Raw genomic sequence first — 16115 nt, forward strand, 5'->3', positions numbered from 1 at the left:
TAGCTTAATGGTATATGCATCAGGCATGGAAACCTTAGGTCTGGAGGACAGTATCATCAAAAAAGATTTGCAGGGATGAATATAAATAAATGATTTCTTTTAATGAGAGGTGTTTGGTTGTGTACTCACATTTATATGGAATAAATAAGGTCCAAATAGCAAATCTACTGTAACTCAAAAGAAAGGTAGAACAGATTCAAGGAGAAAGTGACACTGTTAGTAAATATTTTGATACTAAACAGTTCAAATAGGTGTCTTTTGGGGGTTATCTTTGGAAAACTTTCTCGAAAAAACAAGTTTGGGAAAAATAATTGCTTAAATTCCCTTTTTACTTCCTGGCAGTTAAAACTGGAATGAGAATATACACCTCCCTGCAGAAGTATGAACATTCATCAGTTTGTGCACATAAAGGGGTATATAAGCCTCAAGTACTATTTTATTTTTAGCACCTTACTGGGACTACTGTATTCCTATCCCAGAGTTCAGCTTTTGGCAAGAGATTAGGATAGAGTTAAGATGGGAACAGGTGTTTAGAAGATGATATGGAAGCAATAAGAGCACTAACCAAGAAGAGGAAGGGAAAAATAATTGAAATATGGCATTTATTTGTACCCTGTCAAATACAGAGAGAGATCCAAAAGAAAATACAAAATTATTTGTCAGTTAACTAAGGGATATTCAGGAAAACGTCTGTGTCCGCTGTGACTGGTTCATATGAGGACAAAGATTGAGCAAGGCTGCCCCTTGGTCTACGGTGAAAAAGACAGACCATCAATAAACAATAGTTTCACTGTTTAATGGTGACTGGCTAATAAAACATTTTCAAAACCTCAAAATGATTTAGAAGGCCACTCTACTGGGATTTGGGCTCCTATCAGGTATTTTTAGAGTGTGGATCTCTGGCGACTAAGACATCCTACAGCCATTTCTGGGTCAAAATGATTTCTCTTTCTAGTACGGACCTAGCACGCTCCTTTTCCAGCTGCAGTCAAAAGAAAAGCCAAAACCATCCATTTCAGGGATCAACTCAGGAAAACAGATGTTTTCTTAGCAAACAGAGGAGTGAACTGACTTTGAAGCTTCATAATAAAATATTCATTTTCTTTAGAATATTTTCCCTCAACAATGACTAAGAGTAAGATAATTAAAAATAAAAGCTTTCCAGTGTTTTAAATAGCAGATTACGCTCAAACTTCAATCCCCCATTAAATATGTTCTAATTAAAATGTACTAATAATTTCATCCAGGTAAAAGCAAATGAAGTAACGATTTTAAAAAGCAAAGATTTACAGCAGGAAGGTGTTGCAGGAGTATGGTGTTTATTATTACTTTGTTTATTGCCAAACCACATGACTGTTTCTTGTAAGAGTAAAAAAAAAAAAAAGTATATAATAAATAACAATTTAACTGAGGAGATTTAGGCAAGCCTCTCTATGTCGGCAGCATGGGTCCTCAGCTATGGGAACCCACAGGCTTATTAACTCTCAAATCAGAACCTTGAATGAGAATATCAGAACAATCTAAAATGGTTGTCTAGACTGCATTAAAGTCCCTTGTGTTTTTCACTATTAAAAACCTTTCCTGTAGCCTGAAGAACAACTGACTGAAGAAACTAGTAATATAATTTCTGGATGCTAGATGTTTATGTTGCTGATATTAAAGGATTTTTGCATTTTAAGCAGGTTGAACGTAATTATCTTTGACTTCAGCATATATAAGTTGCATCCTTTCTAGGCACTTTTTGTCAGTAGTCACCCATGAGAGAACAAGTCTCTTATATTAGCAGGACTGTAAGGAAGGTCTTAAAATGACAGACGTTGTGCATTCTCTGTTTGAAAAGAAAACCAAAAAAACAAATTTCAACCTGAGACAAATTCACATGTCCTTCAGATTCTAATGATTTTTGAAACAATAATATAGTTATTCAAAAGCTGAACTTTGGCCTTGTATCACTGATCTTGCAAACACATTTGAACAGCTCTGAACTGCTCCATTTAACTCAACTGTCCATAGCAGCCAATTTATTCACGTGGGAAAGCGTTAACGGGACTCAAATCTAGATTCATAAATGGTTTGTGCATTCCTGTATCCGACAGGCTTCACACAGCTGTAAATACTTACTCTCTATCAGAATAGGATTGGAGAGTTTTGAGGAATGCAACTAATGATGATTTCTGAAGCCACTGGAAGAACCTGGACTGGCCTTCCAAAAGGAGAGACTGGGGCAAGGAACGTAAGGGATTTTAAGATGGAGCTTGATTAGTTTAGGATACCTGACATGTTATCTGCAATACCAGGGGACTAAACTTGATGACACACAGGTTCTGCACGGTCCTAACTGCAAACCACACCGATTCGAGCAAGGCTCTGGGATAAAAGCTGTTCACAGAATCTTGGACAAGCATCTGAGAGCAGAGAACCCAGAGCAAGGGGCATGCTAAAGACCTTTTTGGAAAAGGTTCTTCATCAGATTCACGTGCCAGCCGGATAATACAGCAGCAACAGCGGGGAATGTCAATGCTCTGGAAACAGAGTAAGAACAAACCCTTTCTCTCTGCCATAGAGGCAGTCACTTCCACTGTAGGGGCAGGATTGACTCTTTGGGACAATGACCATTTTACTGGCGTGAATGAGAAGACTGAGTCTCAGAAATCTGACATCCTTCCTCTCGGTAAATCACTGCTATAAAAACAGGAAAAGAAATGGAGAGAAAAAAAAAGTATAGGCATTTTTTAATACAAAAACAGAGCCCTCACTCCAGGCAGAGCCTTTCTTATGAGGTCAGTGAAGGACGACTAAGATGATGAGGGGACTGGAACATCTCTCCTACGAGGAAAGGCTGAGCGAGCTGGGCCTGTTCAGCCTGGAGAAGAGAAGACTGAGGGAGGATCTCATCAGTGGCTATAAGGATCTCAAGGAAAGGTGTCAGGAGGACAGCATCAGACTCTTCTCAGTAGCGCCCAGCGATGAGAGGCACTGAGCACAACCTGAAACACAGAAGTTCTGTCTGAACATGAAGCAAAACTTCTTCACTGTGAGGGTGACTGAGCACTAGAACAGGTTGCCCAGTGACATTGTCGAGTCTCCTTCCCTGGACGTATTCAAAAGCCATCTGGACGCAACCCTGGGCAACGTGCTTTAGGTAACTCGGCATGAGCAGGGGAGTTGGACTAGATGATCTCCAGAGGTCCCTTCCAACCTCAACCATTCTGTGATTCCTTCCCAAAGGAAATGCCAAAGACCACAACAACCTTTGCTGATGTACTTGTCCCACACAGAAATATGCATTTCTTTGGAGGCAGTTTAAGTGATGAGCGTGTTCTCTTGCAAACTTGCTCCACTGCGATATTGGCACAACTGTTTTGCACAGTTGCACAGTGAACTGGATCAGGCAGAAGGAGGAGAAGGCAGAGAGAAGGGACAAAATGACATGAGCAAGAGGCCAGGGAAGATAGAAAGGCTAGGTGAAATCAGATTAAATAGTTTGCTGCTGAATGTAAAACTATCGCCCTAGGTATTACAGCAACTGCGAGCTACTGTAAAGCCATTAAAATACTCAAAATAAAGCTACAGGCAATGTTATGTGAACGAACACTGAATGGACACAATATTAAAATGTCTGGAAGTACACCCTAAAGCAGTGTGCCCTGTAGACAGCTTTTCATGTCATTCAGGCTTATCCTACTAAGTCACTTAAGCAATACGGAAGGCAGCTTTCTTTTACGTCATACTCTGCTACCTTTGGAAGTTAATTTCGATGTTTGATTTAACATGGAAAATATAAGTAAATCATCCCATCCGGACTCCTTGATCTCCAAGTGATGCTACCTGGAACATCCCCAGGCGTTTGTTCTCTCCAAAGATCTCCAAAGGTTCTTCTAAACTGTGAGGAAGCGTTCACATTCTTAGAGATGAGAAACGTAAGACGACAGGCATTTGCATACATTTATTTAATAACACCAAACCCATGTCCCCAAAAAACCCTCCAAAAGAGCACTGGAGAGAGTGTTGGGATTTATAAAGTTGAGCACATGTTCATCTACATAGCGCACATACTCTATTCTACTGTAGCTCTTATATGTCTAATTCATTTCAAATAAGAAAGCTCTGAAACAAGGGGTTGTGTCCAACGTTTACCAGAACAGAAATTTATTGAGGCCTCTACCACAGTGCAAGTAAAAAAGAAATTATCATCAGTAATAGACATCTCCCTCCACAGACAAATTATGTTGTTCACAAGCAACTTACTCTACCAGTATGTGTCTTCTACAGTGTGTTCTTCCCGTCCAAATTTCGCCATGCTATGTTTTAAACGAGAAAATAATCTCCTTGGATCATGCACCACGCTCCTAATTTTTCAGCCAAATGCTATGCACAACTTTTGTCTATAATAATAACAGATTGCCCAAGGACACACAATGAGTCATGGAAAGAGACAAGATTTCCTGGCTCTTAATCCTATGCTCAGACTAGGCCTCTCATGTTACTGATTTTGAGGGGCTGGAGGGGAAGTGGAAGAGGAGAGACAGAAAGGAAAAAAGATGGAAAGATTTTTTTTTTAGATAAACAAATTCCATGGAATAGACAACCAGAAAAAAAAACACAAGCTCTCTCCCTTTTTGGTTTCAGATGACTGATGTCATAATAACAGCAAAAACTGTGTTTAAATCTGAGTTTAAATCTGTTTTTAAAAAATGTAACATAAAGAACAGAGGAAAGATATTAATGAACAGCAAAAAGACAGAAAGATTTAAGGTTCCTTAAAGCAGAAACAAAAAAAGCCAGTTTGCTCAACAAGCCTGGAAAGAGAGGATAAAGAGATTTACATGCTTTCAGGGTAAGGGTTTTGGGAAGCTTGCTCCTCTGGCACAAGCAGTGAGAGGAGAGCAGCATTAGCACTTGCCCATCCCAGAACCGTGGAAAAAATCTGAGGAGTATTAACATACACGTAGGCCACAGTCAACTGTCTCGTGCCTCTTTTAAACACACTTCAAAAATATCCTGTGCGTTTCACTAGTCTATTTAACTCAGGAAGCCAGTTCCCTCAAGACCACCTATAATTAGCGAGAGACGAGGAACATTCAGCAGACAAATACAGCTCATGCAGAGGTGATGCATCAACAGCCTGAAAATAATTAATACCCATCCTAATAATGCCACCTACTCCAAAAGGTCGTGCAACAGTTTACAAGACCCATAATGTCACAAAGCAACAGCAAAATCATTTTTCATCCCCACAAAAGCAGGTCACCCGTCATATTCTGAAAAGGATTCCAAGGAAAAAACAAATGGACTTTGAGACAAGTTGTACTCATTTATCACAGCAAAGCACAGTTCACACGTGGGCTTTGGCAGTGTTCGGGCTAACTGGTCAAAATGAGACCCATTTCGAAACAAAACAGATGTTAAAGCAGTTGTGCCAATAAAAGACATAACTGCAAATACACATACATACGCACACGTATGGGATATTTAGGGACTCAGTGGGATGGGATAATGGGATTATATAGAGACTATTGCCTCAGGATAAAGAAAACTCAAAGTCCAGGCATGTTATTAGCATCTGCATTACAGCAGCAGCCAAAAGGCTTGATGTATTTATGAGGAATGTTTGTGGTCCCAATTTCACCCACACTGAAGAGATCTAGCCCAACATTTGATAGATATTACAGGTACAGTCAACCCTATACTGGGGGTATGTAGACGGCCATTTTGGGTCCCTACTCACCCTATTGAAATGATTAATCACAACAACAGCCATCACAGTAACAGCAAGCTATTTTAGCAGAGTATGAGAACCAAGCAAGCCAGGAGGTGGCTCTTTCCAGGTTCTTATAGAGGCACAAGCAGTAGGTCAGTACAGCATTATTCTGAATATATTTCTGTTGTACTCATTTTTAAAGTGAACCAGCATATTTAAAAGCATCGGTCATTAGGCATCCTTCATGAAAAAAAACGTTCTGACAGTTCTGGAAAATTTGCAAGTCAGAATTTTTCCATTTTCACTCATGTTTTATGCTCTTTTTTTTAAGGGTTTAGGTACACTGTAAATTGCACCTTCTCTCTTCAGTTAGCTCCCTAAGCTAACTTTTACATATCAAATTCTTTCACTTGCTTGAAATACGCTATAGTCAAGCAGTAGACAGGATATATTTAAGTTAAACATTATCTTGAATCTTTGGTCAACTTGTCTTTTCTTCTCCTCCCTCCATCACATCCTCTTTTCTTTCTATTACAACATAATATGAATCGGTCCTTTGGTTCATAGTTCCCTGCAGTCTGTATTCTTCTTTTTCAACTTTTTTTTTTTGCTGTTTGTCTAGCCAGTGAATTCCTACTAGTTCCAGATGAAAATAACAATTAGATTTTACTATTATGAGACAATGTCCTGTACTGATAAAAATCTTATCATTCAAAACAAAGCTAGCATGATTTCTTTGAACAATAGGATTTTCACGTTTTTTTTTTAATTTTCCTTTTCAAAAACATTAATGACCTCAAGGATAATCAATTTTCGATCTACTTACTTACTTTTTTTTTTTTAATACATCCTATTTTACCATCAAGGACAAGTATTTATGAACAAATTATTCACTGCAGTCATATCTCCCTTGAGGTATCATTATGGATTACTGAAGTTCAGTTATTTTAGCACACTGGTCTGCTCTAAGACTTCCAAAATACTGTTTAGAACTCCTTCCTTAGAGCAAGACCACTAAAAAATGTTATTAAAATCTAATTTACCTACATTATGCAAATGAACAAATGGAGCACACAACAAAATTCAATGAACGAAAAAGAGCATATACCATGAAGACAGATGATCACCAGGAATGTAGCTAGAAACATACAACATCCAAAGTTAAAGAATTAGCATGACCTTAAACAATCTGAATGGAATAACTGGAAGTTGCTCAAAATTTTATCAGCTTTGTAAGATAAATATCAAGAACTAGCAAAGACTGAAAACGAGCCACTTAAGAATTCTGCATGAAAATTTTTAGTTCAACTGCACTGAATTAGTGAAAAAAAACCCTCAAAAATGTTCACCTCAAACTGCAAAAAACCCCATAGTCTTGGACTTGCCAAATTCCTTATAATTACTTCACCCACAACCAATTTGAAATTCAGGAATTTTACTTTGTCCATGAATTACAGATAGTCCACGTCACAATATATTTTCTAGTGCACGAAAAATATGCATACATTGCCAGCACACAGAAGACAGAATATAAAGGAAGGACATAATCTGGCTCTTCAGTTGGTATATTCTATGACAGAGTAAATGAACTGTAGCTCTTGGAATAGTTGTCCTCACTGCCATGCAGCTGGGTTCACATAAAAGCCTACTACTCTAAATCCCAGCAAGTGATACAGAATCACAGAACGGCTGAGGTTGGAAGGGACCTCTGGAGATCATCTAGGCCAACCTCCCTGCTCAAGCAGGGCCCTCCAGAGCACCATTGCGCAGGTTCGCGTCCAGGCGAGTTTTGAATATCTCCAGGGAAGGACACTCCACTGCCTCTCTGGGCAACCTGTTCCAGTGCTCTGTCACCCTCACAGTCAAGAAGTTTTTCCTCAGGTTCAGATGGAACTGCCTGTGGTTCAGTTTCTGCCCGTTGCCTCTTGTCCTGTTGCTGGGCACCACGGAGAAGAGACTGGCCTCATCCTCTCGACAACTCCCCCCTTCAGATACTTGTACACATTGATGAGATCCCCTCTCAGTCTTCTCTTCTCCAGGCTGAACAGGCCCAGCTCTTGCAGTCTTTCTTCAGAGGAGAGGTGCTCTAGTCCCCTCATCATCTTTGTAGCCCTCCACTGGACTCTCTCCAGTAGTGCCATGTCTCTCTTGTACTGGGGAGTCCAGACCTGGACCCAGTAGTCCAGGTGAGGCCTCCCCAGGGCTGAGCAGAGGGGCAGGATCACCTCCCTCCACCTGCTGGCAACACTCTGCCTCATGCACCCCAGGATCCCATTGGCCTTCTTGGCCACAAGGGCACACTGCTGCCTCATGCTTAACTTGTTGTCCACCAGCACTCCCAGGTCCTTCTCGGCAGAGCTGCTTTCCAGCAGGTCAACCCCCAGCCTGTCCTGCTGCATGGGGTTATTCCTCCCCAGGGGCAGGACCCTGCACTTGCCTTTGTTGAACTTCAGGAGGTTCCTCTCCGCCAAGCTCTCCAGCCTGTCCAGGTCCCTCTGAAGGGCAGCACAGCCTTCTGGTGGGTCAGCCACTCCCCCCACTTCAGTATCATCAGCAAACTTGCTGAGGGTGCACTCTGTGCCTTCCTCCAGGTCACTGGTGAATGTATTGAACAAGACTGGACTGAGTACTGACCCCTGGGGGACACCGCTAGCTATAGACCTCCAACTAGACCCTGCGCTACTGACCACAACCCTCTGAGTTCTGTCATCCAGCCAGTTCTCAGTCCACCTCACTGTCCACTCGTCTAGCCCACACTTCCCGAGTTTACCTAGGAGGATGAATTACATTACTCTGCACTATAACTTAACTGTAAAAAAGACTGCCAGAATAAGGCCTTTAAATATTTTCCAGATACCTTTTATGTCAGTGTCTGAAAACTAATTACGTTTTCAAAATGTCTGTATGCATCTATGCATTTGGTTGTATAAATAAATGCAAATGCATTTGATTTTAGGTTTTGGGTTTTTTTTAAAAAACTTTGGTACTAAAATGGCCTGTTACCATACTATCTGAGCATCTCAGAGTCTTTAACGGATTTACTTTAACAAAGGCTCCATGAGTTAGAGAAGTGCTGTTATCCTCATCTTGCGGACAAGGAACAGACATTTAAAAACCCTAAAACTTGATCAGGATCACAAAGAGCATCTGCAGTGAAGGGAAGACTCACATACCTCAAGTTTCAGGATGCTTCTGCAACATTCTTCTGTACAGGAGTACTGCAGCAAATTAATATTCCAAGGCTGGCCCCAAACTAGAGCTAGATTAATTTTTTTACTTAGACAGTACTAAACCTTTTGTCTCAGCAAAACTACACCAAAAGCCTTATCTCCTGACAGATTATTTGAGCGGATATTCTTTATTTACTGATCATTTGTTACATTTCACTTCATTTTGTACACTGAATTCAAGCACTCAATACAAAATCTTGTTGTACTGCATAAGCATATGAACTCAAAAAATACTAATTACACACTGATCCCCAAACGTCTTACACACCTAAGTAGGCCAAATTAAATGAGCAGGGTTGTCTGTATGTGCAGGGATTACTTTAAAGTATTAAAAGTAGGTAGGATCGACTGATTATAAAGACATTATAAAGATCATTCATTTCCTTTTAACTGACTTTTTTCAAAACAAGCTTTTAGTCTTTCAGTCTCAGAAATATTCCACATACCTTTTTTTCCACATTAACATATATTTTACGCAGTCATAGAATTATGTTCACTATGTATTACAAAACCAAGCCCAAATACAGAAAAAAACATTTTGCACCTTTCCCTTTGTTTTATTTCTCTGGCTGATCTTCTCTTCCTAATGATAAAACCCAAACAAACCACATTTAAAAGGCAGACAGATTGAAAGACAGAAAGAAAGGAAAGTATAGACCTCGAATACCAGGAGTGAAATTAAATTAGTTAACTGCTAGAAGCATGAAGCATTAATGAAACAGAACTAGAGAATTTTTCCCTTATGAGGAACATTTATTCAGTGTTAATTAAATTCTTTTATTCAAAATCTATACTCATTCAAGTGTAAAATATTACATCATGCCAATAACTGTAGAGTGTAAGCAAGCACTGTACTATAAGCACCTTCCCCCCCCAGTGGAGCGAAGCCTTTAAATCACTTATACTGTTTGAAGTGTTCAAAGAAATGATATCAAAAAAAAAGAAACATCTCTGCATGAATCAGCAACCACAGTTATTAATCCATTTGTCTAACGAACAGCTATCAGAGACTAGCTCCAAGCATTTGCTTGCAAAGTTCACATCCAAAAGTGCTAATGAAGAACTTCCAGAGAGCATGCAATAATTATTTCTCTACAATATATCCAGCTGGCTGCTTTATTCATTTGCAGTCTAGTTCTGCACCACTGAAGCCAAAGAGAGTTTTGACATTAATTTCAATAGGCTCAGGTCCTTGCCTACGACGTTGAGCTGTCATCACAAACTCCTCAGGTGCATTTCTATACTATGACACCAACTAATTAAAGCAAAGCTGAAACTATCAAGGGATCGTGTCTAGCATTTTTAGACTTATAAGCTGGGAAAAGGCTTGTAAATCTTCAGTTGGATCCCCTAAATATGTTACCTGATTATCAAAACCATTCAGTAGTTGTTCACTTGAATGAGAACACCAGGTGATCTGAAGTGCCAGCAATACTTATTTAGATGACCAACAACAGATTGGCAAGTCACTTTTGCACAAAAACAGCAGTATATGAAACTAAGATAATGCACGACATTCTTGGGACTTACAGCTGATATTTTTGTAAAAACAATTTTTAGCATTGTTTTGAGAATTATTTTAGAAGATTTCACTAGGCACTCAGCTATTTTGTAAGTTATTCATCCAACTATATAGGTTGGGAAAGAAATATAATCCAGCAGCTGCATTTTCAGGTGCTAGCATTTCTAAAAGAGCCAAACTTGACTTCTGCATTGCTCTCTTAAGAATGCATGCTTTGCCTTCACAGCAAAGGTTGACTATGAAATGTTTAGTTAATAAGTTTCACCAGGGTTTCTTCAGCTCTGAGCTACCTTTAAATACAGGTAAATAGCATGTCACTGGCATCTGGCAGTTCATATTAACTAAATCACAGGAGCACAGTAATTTCCAGGTGGAATCAGAGCTCTGCTTCATCTAGATCTGGTGCTGTGGATACAATGCTGGTGACCCCAGTGCCCTCACAAGATGGTCTCCGCCCAGTCTCCTTCCAGGGGAGTGTCTTAAAAAACTACAGCACAAGATTCCACAGCTCATCCAAAATCGATGTCAGCATTAAGCCATCTAGTGCTGCATTTCTCACTGGCATATCCCAAATCCCATTCCACTTGAAATCTTTTCATACTGTGGCTTCAACGATATCCTGCTTCCTCCTAGAAGAGCAGCAGTAGACTGCTGGAGCAGTGGAGTACCTCTCCAATTCTCCAAAAGCAACTGCAATTGAGCAGAAAAATTTTTATTCAAAATTCCTATTTACTTATATGGACAAATGTCAACCCCTGAGGATTCATTAGCTACATGGGATGTAATATGGATTTAATTTGATTTGCTGTTGAATTTCTTGTTAAATAATTCTAGGTCAAACCCTTCAAACAAACAAACAAAAAATCTTACTTCATTCATTGGTGTCAGGATTAAATCCAAGTTTTAGAAAGTGCACTCTCTGAGAGGGCAAGAAAGGGTAGAAAATAAGAGTGGAGGGGGAGAGTAAAAACTTACAGAACAGAACACAGAAGGTTCTATAGGAAATACTTAGTCACATTCTAAGTATCACCTTAAAATAGGAAAAGCAGTCACTAATGGAACACATCCCCAGGATACCCATGAGGAACAGACACTTTTGATTAATTTAAATAGTCACTAGTTACTGCTCTATAAATATACAGCTCAAAACACATTTCCTTTCTGTGGAAACAGAGAATGCAACCTGAAGGAAGAAGTTTTTTGTGTGTTCAGCAGCTCTCAACTTTTTTTTCTTAACAAGAAGAAATAGAGTTGATTCTACATTGATACAAAGGAGATAAAGCCCAGTTGTTTCCCTCATAGCCTCAGTTTCCCTACCCACCTGAGAAGAGGTCAAACGCAGTTAGATAACCATAAGTACCAAAAGATAGTTCTAACCAGCGAAAAGGGGTAAGTGAATTAGAAGGCTGCCTGCTCATAAAGTTGTGATGTAGCCAAACCAGTACGGCACTGAGATGCAAGAGGTCACAGATTATGCTCTCTCTCATAAATCCATTAGTAAACTTCAAGGAAATAAAAGTAAAATGGTATGTAATAGAAATCAGAAAGTGACATAGAAACTTATCACTGCAGAAAACTTAAGCATGCAATAAAGAGGAAAACAAGGTAGCCCTAGAGTCTCAGGAGTTCTGAAAAGCTGGCAGATAATGAATGGAATGGATTTTGTATGAAAACATCACATAGAGTTAGCAGCAGGCTCTTTGCTGACTTAAAATAAAACAAAAATTTGTTAGTCAATCATCTCAGATTTTACAATGATAGTAATTTTTTTTATTAGATAGGGCACCTAAATTTGGAACAAAAAAAGGGAAAAAAGAAATTGTGTCAAAGATTGGAGCACCACCAGCAAGGAGAATGTCTATCTAAGACTGAATTATTCAGGCAAATACTTATTGATAAGAAGAACCAGGACTAGACTCAATGGTTGGTGAAAGTGGTCACCAAAAATGAGAACAACTGCACTGTACAATGTAAAAAACATGGTAGCCCAGTAATATTCAGGATCATGTTTTAGAAATGCCAGGTAGTCTGGCTGAATTCCTTACAGGGAACGAGCAGCCAGGATAGTCAGTAAGATTAAGATAACATTTTCAGTTGTTCAAGTTCACAGATAAGTGAACAGATAAGTTCTTTCACGCAGCCAAGGTGCTTAAAACTCATTTTTTCTTGTATTTTCCTTTTAAAATCCAAATTTACTATGAACAACGGAAGGAATATAGCTCCCTGATTTGTTTCATCAGTTCACAATGCTACAGCTCACAGAGATAACGGAGACTAGGAACTGGCAGGTTAAAATAGTGTCTCTCTATACAGACTATAAATACATGTAGTTTAAATTTAAGTTGGAAATAATTTGAAAATAATGTTTTTATATTGTTTTCCATAAGGCATAATCACTTCCTATTCCACATGTCAAGCTGCTAGGAGACAGATAAAGAAATACTAAGTAGAACGCCCGGCGGAAGTCCAAGCAGCAATCACATTCCGCCTCCTCAACACGCCTCGTGATTTCACTTCGCTATGGCCTCTTTAGACTCCTGCAAGTTTTTCTATACACTGTTGAATGGTTGCCAGGTTTCACCTCAAGGCATAGCAGCTTTCCGTTGAAGGCTAAATGGCCTCTGTATTTCAGTAGGCTGTGTTAATACCTAGATGCCTTTTTGTCCTTCTCTTTTTTCTGTAGGAGTATTCCAAATGTTATTCTGACAGCACTAAAATGCATACGTTGAGATACCTTCTCGCACACCCATGTGTGGAACAACTTCCTTCAGTTCAAAAGTTCCCATGTTTTATTTTATTTAGATGCTGTGATAGCACAAAAATATTTGCACAATTGATCTTTTCTACTAGTCAAACGAGTGAGCAATTTACAGAAGACGGAAATTAAGATCTTGTAAACCTATTCTCTTTGCAGTGTGTCAGAATTTTGCTGGTTTATGTCAGTGGAAACAGCAGCAGTGTACTGAAAAGGTACATCTCTTCTACTTTCCTCCGGGTGTTTCCCAGCCCTTTGATGGATGGCAATTTGACCTTTTCCGCCCCCCATATTTCTTCCTATTCTAGCTTTCCTCAACTCCAAACCTAAAGTTTTCTTCCTTAACAAGCAAGAGCTTTCAAGCACTACCATTTGTCACCAGCCATCAACTGCGGATCACAGACCTATGATTTAAAGATGTAGATTTAGAGCACAGTGCTGTCTTTACTGACACTGCAACAGAATGATGGACTTCTGTTTCTGAGAGCAGGCAAACTGTACATTTCTCACTGAAGGCATTAGTGAATTCTTCACCAAGAGATCCATTCCAGACTCATTTTCAACCGCCAATAAAAAAAGGAGAGCTTAACAACCCCTTCCTTTTCGTCCACCATGTCCTTTATCATACTCAAGCCATGGATTCAATCATTACGCTTTGGCTTTGCAGACTTCTGTATATTTCTCCATTTGTCTCCTTGAACACATCATTACCATTTCCAACTCTTTAACACATAACACACTCGAACTCCTCTGAGTGCCTTGGCAAGCTGCCTTGTCAGCTAACACAATATACTGTGGTTGACTAGTATCCTCTTTTCAGGGTCCCTCAAAACTTCTGTAATCTGTGAAATATATCATACCTATTTCAGACTACAGATGCAATCTGGTAAGGCTGAATCCATCTATTTTTAAAGCATCTGTAAACATATTAAGAAGCACAGTTCTAAATAAATCTCTGTCCTTTAGATCTTTCCGGACTTCATGAGCAGCTTCAAAACTTTCATCTAGACTCTTAGAAGAAGTAAGTGTGCGTCATGGTTTTCCATAATAATACCTATTCACAAAGCACACATCATAATAACACAGAATTTTAAGGAAAAAATTACATTACAGAATCATCATTGCTATTCAATGACTCAGTAATATATTCAAATTAACAATGGACTACCTAGCTCTATACAGCTGATACCAGACTTCTGCAAAACGTTGGCTAGCAGACGGGATCTTACTCCTGTAAGTCAATCCATTAATTACGAACTGGACAGAGCTAAGACTAACTTAGAGAAAGCAAGGTTCAGGAGGAAGCAGCCTGAGAAATAAATAAATTACCCACAGATCATGTGGCACATGTAATATCATTCGGTTTTGCATGAGGCTAAATATTTCTTTTGAGCAGAGCCTGTGTCTTGTAGTCACAAGTGTGACAAGCTCAGTTAACAAACAGAAATGCATGTTCTTGAAGTGTATCAGCCTTCTCATATGAAGCCTCTTTGTTATGTATGCGCTCCAGTACATATAATATGGGTTATGTGATTGGTCTCTGCGACCACAAGACATTCATGGTAAATATTCTTTATGAGTTTGGCGCCTGCAATAAAGAATTCAAAATCCCAATTTGAGTCTAACAGCACAGTATGGACGCAAGTACTACACAATTAGGACGTTACAAAACCAGCTTCTTTTTCACATTTCAGAATGACTTGGGAAAAGCAGAACTTTCACCACAGAAGCAAACAGGAAGTAAAACGAATAGTATCAATCAGACTCTTCACTCCTCATTAGTTCTGCGTTCACCCTTTTTGCGTGATTGATGACATGGGACATACCACAGTATCTAAACTAGATTTCTGCAATCCATCTTACGTTCATGTTTAAATGGTGAATGTCATATTTGAGCATGTTTTTTTTTAAGAAAACTACTGTGAAATGTATTACCAGGTGGTGATGTTACACCTCACCCTCTAGGTGCTTTTTCTCAGGATGCAAGCACATATTTAGTTCTTAAGAAGCCCACGCAGGTGTTTGCTGCTCCATTCTAGGTAGAGAGAACTGCAAGCAGAGTTGATTCCGCAGGCAGATCTCCCCTCTCAAGCAGCAGGGGACTTTATTTCTAGAGGGGGCAATTGCTTGTGTGCTACACGTACACTACTTCTCACCGGGAGTGGTTTTTATTTTTTAATAAGTAAAAACTACTTATGTTTAGGATATGCCCAGGTTCCCCTTCTTGAAATTCTTCTATCCTGAAGAACTGTCTTGGGGGGGAAAAAAACCCCAAGGATTTAGCTCTTCTCAGAAACAAACGACAAATTTTGAATCTCAGTTTAGGATCACTGCTGTCAAGGTCCTAACTCTCCATTCAATGAACACTGAAGTTATCATAAAATGTTTCAGTTTAAGCTCAAGACCCTGAGAGCTAACCTTAAAACAAAACAAAACAAAACAAAACAAAAGTAGGATAGTCTCAGTTGCTCAAACACCTCAGAACACTTGACGGATGCTTTTAAAAGATAGCTTACAGTGAACACAGGGTCATATATCCTGACTTGCTTAATAAACATCACCTTAATAAAGGACAACTAAGTAGGAGACACAAGAAAAACAGAACAATAATCTCTTAATTGAACCTAGACATAGCTATCATTCTTCAAAGAAATATTCCAATTAGCCTTTGAAACACTAATTCTTTTATTATCGCTTGCTTTTATCAGCGTTTGCTCCATATCATTTTATCACTTCTTTTCTACTTATTCTGCAGGATTTTAATAGAGTTATTATGACTTTTAGTAAATACAAACAAGTACGAACAAAAGAATATATACGCATATACACATGTGGTAACTTCTTTTATCTTAAAGTCAATGAAATATTTGTGTGTCTTTTAAAAAAATGCATCTGCTTGCCAAGCAC

At 39.1% G+C, this 16115-nt stretch overlaps 1 protein-coding gene across 4 annotated transcripts in view; it reads right to left on the bottom strand.

Moving 5' to 3' along the window:
- Positions 1-16115, bottom strand: part of UBE3D (ubiquitin protein ligase E3D) — a 94997-nt gene that overhangs the window by 12825 nt on the left and 66057 nt on the right. Inside the window, exon 8 of one of the 4 annotated variants that reach the window (XM_068937660.1) lies at positions 9871-11143. The exons of 2 other annotated variants lie outside the window; for them this stretch is intronic. In XM_068937660.1, the coding sequence (XP_068793761.1) occupies positions 11009-11143 (135 nt within the window). In that variant the 3' untranslated portion in view covers positions 9871-11008. Of the gene's footprint in view, positions 1-9870; positions 11144-16115 lie in introns of those variants that run through there. One more of the 4 variants, XM_068937656.1, reaches the window with a different exon arrangement.

This window comes from Struthio camelus, chromosome 3, assembly GCF_040807025.1.
Source record: "Struthio camelus isolate bStrCam1 chromosome 3, bStrCam1.hap1, whole genome shotgun sequence".
NCBI classification, from domain to species: Eukaryota; Metazoa; Chordata; class Aves; order Struthioniformes; family Struthionidae; genus Struthio; species Struthio camelus.